This window comes from Caloenas nicobarica, chromosome 4 (assembly GCF_036013445.1).
Source record: "Caloenas nicobarica isolate bCalNic1 chromosome 4, bCalNic1.hap1, whole genome shotgun sequence".
In the NCBI taxonomy this organism is placed as follows: domain Eukaryota; kingdom Metazoa; phylum Chordata; class Aves; order Columbiformes; family Columbidae; genus Caloenas; species Caloenas nicobarica.
The window spans coordinates 65,728,053-65,733,456 of NC_088248.1; the positions used below are offsets into that span (position 1 = coordinate 65,728,053).

The following is a 5,404-nucleotide window of genomic DNA, read 5'->3' on the forward strand; positions in this document are numbered from 1 at the left end:
GGTGGAGCTTGTCCATTGTAATTTTCACTTGCATTGCTGTACAATCCAAAATATTTAATATGGAAAAAATTGCTGGTTTAAGTACAGTGGTTAAACATTTTAAGGTAACTGGACTGAGTACGGTTTCTTAATGATATGCTTTTAGTAATATTCTCCACTAACTAGGCAAGATGCCAGTTGACAAATTACAACAAATATGTCTTTCTTAATCTCTTCACAGCCTCCCTCTTGGCTGGGGCCCTAATGAGCATGGGCTGCCCTGTTGCAGGAATAAATGCTCAGCTGTGTGGATGGCTCCACTCCTCCTTAAATACCTGATATAATAGTAAATTATAAAGTTAGTAAACTTACTGTCTTACTGAAAGAACTGAATGATTTCTTGGCAAACTACATGTGAATTAGAAATATATATATATATATATTTTTTTTTTTTTTTCCTCCTGGACTGTGGCAATCTGGAAAAAGATGCTGTTCATAAAAAGGGTTCGTCTAGTCACAAATCTCATTAAGATAGTCTGAGTGACAGCAGGTTACTGTGAACTGAAAGAGCATAGCTTTGTTGTCAGCAGACTTTCCATTAAATATGACAGGTAAGATGTGAAGAGAGTTGCAGCATAAACCACAGGGAATACACTTAGTGTAAAAGCGCACCAGTGACCAGACAAATCTGATTCTGGGAATAAAGTATACAGCATCTGCGAATGGAGGATAGGCTTTCAAAGTCCATTCAAGTATGTGCACTCCCCAAAGCATCTACTTGCTTTTCTCAGCTTTGCAGAAGTAGGATGTAACAGTACCAAACTGAGCTGTTGGTGAGTAACCATGCTAAGAGTGTATTGCAGACAGTGTGTCCTTGTCAGTCATGAAAAGGCTAAAGTTACTAACTAAAGAAATGCAGATAAAGTAATGATTTGTATTCTATTTCCAATTCCAAAGACATCTTGCAAGAAATTTTGTCCCAGAGAAATTAAGCTACATATAGTCAGCCTAAAGCAGGAGAAATATATTTAGAAGGTTGTTGAAAGAATGGGAACGTTATGGGAGAAATCTGGAGTTAGGATCATGAGTTCCATCAAAATGTTCTAGGGAAGGCTTGTTTACTTCAACAAAGCAGAATAAAGAGAAGTTATAAGAAGATCCGTGCAAAAATCCTCATCAAATACTCAATTTCAGAAAGTGTGTGCCCATGCATCAAGAAAGAAGCAGGGACAGAAGTGCCATAGTCACCTGCACAGACTTTAATCAGAGTCCAGTTGTGGGGATGGAGCTGAGTGGGCTTCTGTGGGAAAGAAAATGCATCTTGCTCTGCAGTTTGCTTGCCGAGTCACAAAGCAAACTTTACAACAGGTTTGTGTTTAAAACCCATGACATCTGGAGATAGAAAAAACAGCAAAAAATTAACAGGTTCAGCTGCCAGCTTCCAAGCACATGTACCACCCAGTCCCTGAGTTAGCTCTGCAAACGCCATGACCCGTCATGACCACACCACACTTTCTCGTAAGGTATGTCCAGTTTTCTTTGTGTGAAGGTAGGAAGAGTAGGGGCTGTGATGTGGTTTTGGTACTTGTATGGAAGTGTTTAGGCCTTGATATCATCTCAGCCCTATATGTTTCCCAGGTGGTGGCTGAGCCTCTGGTTAGCGGGAGTTAAAACTTGAATGTAGAGTCTGACAGCAAATGGTTCAACTTCATCTGCATTTCTCCTTGAGCTAGGGAGCTACCGGTGCTTACACACTTCCTATGTGGTTATCAGGCTCCCTGCCAGCATGCTAGTAGGTGCCCTCATTCCAGAATATAGTTGCTGCTGGAGTAGTTGGCCTTGGGTATGTCCAGGTGATGCAGAAAAAACTACATTTTTTTTCTTTGAATTAATGTTATGATTCACATATTTCCATAACAGTTGTCAATCACTTTGGTTGATACCTTCAGATATCCACTGGAATGGGAGGGTGATAGAGAAACTGTGATTGTCTCTTAATCCCATGATTACAGAAGATGGGATTTTTATAAAACATGGTGAGACCACTGAACAAGACACCAGAGTTGGCTGTGCTGCAGATGAACAACCAGTGAATACTGTATAGGAGAGGGAGGAACAACTTGTACTGAGGGAAGGAAGGGACTTCAGGGTAATAGCAGCTACTTCCAAGGATATGGGGAAGATCCTTTCTTTCTTGGCACCAAAGAGCTGCCAGGTGCGAGTCTCATGTCCTGCAGATGCTGAAGGGACCAATGACTCTGGAACTATTATCTGGAAATTTTGTTAATCTCGGTAGTTCCATGTATGGACTATTTCTTAGGAACACAACAATCTGTCCAAACCTTTAATAGGCTTTCTGAGCCACTGCCTCACAGTTTACATTCTCACAACAAAGAAACAGTATTTTTAAAAAATCCACTAATTTTGTCAAATAAATGTTTTGCAGTAAGGAAAAATTCTCCCAGTAGAAACTTACATTTTGTCAAATCATGCACACACAGCAAAGTTTGCATTGCTATGGAAACAAAGCTAAATATGGCTTCTACAGTGAAAAACAATCTGCAAGTGGCTGTGTAAGTAAGTTTGTAAGGATAACACCTTTTGGGTTGACCTTGAAAGATATGATGTAACAAGCATCTTGGATAAGAAGGTTGTTTTTATTTAGTTTTCCACAGAGACAGGTTACTTTCACCTCTATTCTTACAATCTGACATAAAAAACTATCAACACACATACATGAGCTATAAAGAGAGACATCTGCCAGTACAGAGTTACACTTCTTTTATCAAACACTTTAAGAAAAACAAATGTGGTTCCTTCCAAGCCCATCTAATAAAAGAACTGCTAAGTCAGGATGGAATATTGATCATAATGTATTCTCTTTATATGAATCTAGATATTCACAAAAGAGCAAAAAAAAAATCTAATATCTAATGTTTAAGCAAAGCATACTTCATACATACCTTGCCAAATGAAAAAAATGCTCTCTAACTGTAATTTCTCTAGCAGCTCAGTAGGTATGCAAGGCATGCAGTTCATTTCCTGCCACAGCAGAGAAAAATGAGTAGGTCTGAGATAATATTGCTAGTGTGCTTGAAAAAGATCTTAGTTGTTAACGTTGTAGTTGACTGTGAATACATATTTTGACTGTTTGTCTCTTTGAAAATTTCCCAGGTACAACTTTTGAGGTGACTCCATTTTAGCTCTCAATGATGGAGGGCTCAATGGGAGGCAGAATAGGATTTTCCAGAGCGTTACAGTCATCAGTGAGGAACACCAAGTCCTGGAGAAATCAAAGAGAAGGGTAACAGTTATAAGGAGGAAGGCAGAAGATAGCACAATGTTGAGAAGCTCAGGCTCTGATCCAGTTTTGCTCATCAGGGGATAGGGTGCAGACAGAGGGGGCTAAAAGCAGAGGCTATGTCCCTGTTGGTGCATCTTGACCTACCCTTCTGCAGTAGGAGATCATGATGGTGTACAAGCTCCGGGCTTTTTCCTTCAGCTCACTCACTTCAAGCACTCTCTCACATCTGGGGTAAGCCACGAAATCACGGAGTTTTGCCAACACACAGTAATTCTGCAAAGCATGCGAAAGAGGTAAGTGTAACCCTGCACGAACACAGATTTATGTTTCTCGTCCACCACTTACAAAATTCTTACTGCCTCTGTGGGAACCTTGAATTCCTAACTCTATGCATGTGTAATCTATGTAACCTTCAGTTAGGAAAATTCACCATCAATATTCCATAATGAAGAAGTTTGGTCCAAATAAGTGCTTGGAAAAGTGCAGCAACAAGTTTTCATTTGCCAGCTTATTTCTTACATTCTTTAGGAAACAGTTGTGCCAATACAATCAAATCTGTTACTGCAGTTGGTGGAGTTACTTACAAGATAGTTGCACTGTTCCTCTGTTCCCATACAATAGGTAATTCTGTGAACACCAGGCAAATTTTTTTTTCAGAGTAATTTTTCTGCAGGGTCCTGACTTGCAAGACTTGATGATGTAGTTGCCTCTGACAAAATGTGTCAGACATCTCTTGGTTTGCCTGATATTTTCTGCTTTTTAGTTACTCAGTTGAGCACTGGGAACCGAAGCAAAATATGTTGGATATCCCAGGGCAGAACACTATGACATAAACTATGTGTGCAGGAGGCTATTTTGTCTTTGCTGGGAGATAACTACTGCTGTCTTTTCTCAGTATCTCACTTCCATATCCTCAGGCATAATTTTCCTTTCTGGATTCAAAAAATGGCTGTTTAAAACAGGAAAAGCCAGCAAGGTATTCCTGTATTTGGTATTAAAACTGCAGTGCCAGAAGCCACTCATGATATAAAATGAAGTAGAATAATAAGTCAAGAAACTTTCACCTGCATTTCTTCTATTAAAATATTATTAAACTTTCATTGTACATATCTAACTTCTGAAAAACCTCTGTCACAATAAATTAAATTCAAATTGTAATCACTTCAAAATATTGATTTCCTCATTTTTGAATTTTTAAATAAGTAAAATCTCAGAAGATCCATAGGGATTTTATTAAGGCTCAAAATAGGATTTATGTGTTTGTGTGTCACTAATGTCTCTAGTTAATCAAGCTTTAAAAATTAATTTAAAACCACTTTTCTGGGGTACAATCTTAAGAGTTATTCTCTCTTTCCATTAGCTGCTTTTACTGTAGAGCAGTAAGAAAGAAGTGTGAAAACTTACATGTATGTCCAAGTACAGGCTGGGCAGCATCTCCACACATGAGTCCTGCAGGAAAGATGAAAGACCCGTTGTAATTTTGTTTAGAGATAAACTTGTGTCAAAAGCAAGCAACTTGCAGCATCTTTGCAGGAGCAGTTTTAGGTAGACTCACCACAGCTTTGGATGTCTGTAACTCCTTAAAGGACTCGGTGATTTCTTTGCTCAGAGACAACACCCTCGAATAGCAAGTTGGAGGGGCTGCATTGGCTATCAGGGCAGCAGAGAGCAGAGCAATCAGGCTCAGCAGCATCTTCATTGTGGGGAGCTTGTCGAAAGGAGGAGAAAGGGAGGAAAAAAATCAGTTAGTGGTTAGGCAGCTACTGGTAAGCATCAACGAGTAAGTTTGACAAGTCAGCCCCCAATTAAATAGTCTCCTGCATCAATGGGGGAAAAAAAAAAAAAAGTTTAGGGGTGGTCCGAGCAGCAGCTTGCTGCTGTTTTAAATTTCCTGCCAACCTATGAGGCAGAGCTGCTGGCGCTTTCCTGTCCAGAGCAGGGAAAGGAGGGAATGAGGGTAACAAAAACAAACACTGCTGGCACTTTTCATTCCAGAAGGAAAATAACCTAGTGAGCATCTCAAGCAACAGAAATATGTGTAAGAAACAGCACAGGGTTATCAGGGGGTCATAGACCCTGATCTTGTATCTGCTTTGGCACATACGCCTCTTTCTTGAGAAC

The 5,404-nt window shown here is 39.7% G+C and overlaps 1 protein-coding gene across 1 annotated transcript; it reads right to left on the minus strand.

Moving 5' to 3' along the window:
• Nucleotides 1–3,178: 3,178 nt before the first annotated feature.
• On the minus strand, nt 3,179–4,982 carry CYTL1 (cytokine like 1). The gene is made up of 4 exons (XM_065634669.1): nt 4,839–4,982; nt 4,688–4,732; nt 3,428–3,556; nt 3,179–3,262 (listed from the first exon to the last, which is right to left on the minus strand). The coding sequence occupies exons 1-4, from the start codon at nt 4,980–4,982 to the stop codon at nt 3,179–3,181; spliced, it is 402 nt and encodes a 133-aa protein (XP_065490741.1).
• Nucleotides 4,983–5,404: the final 422 nt, after the last annotated feature.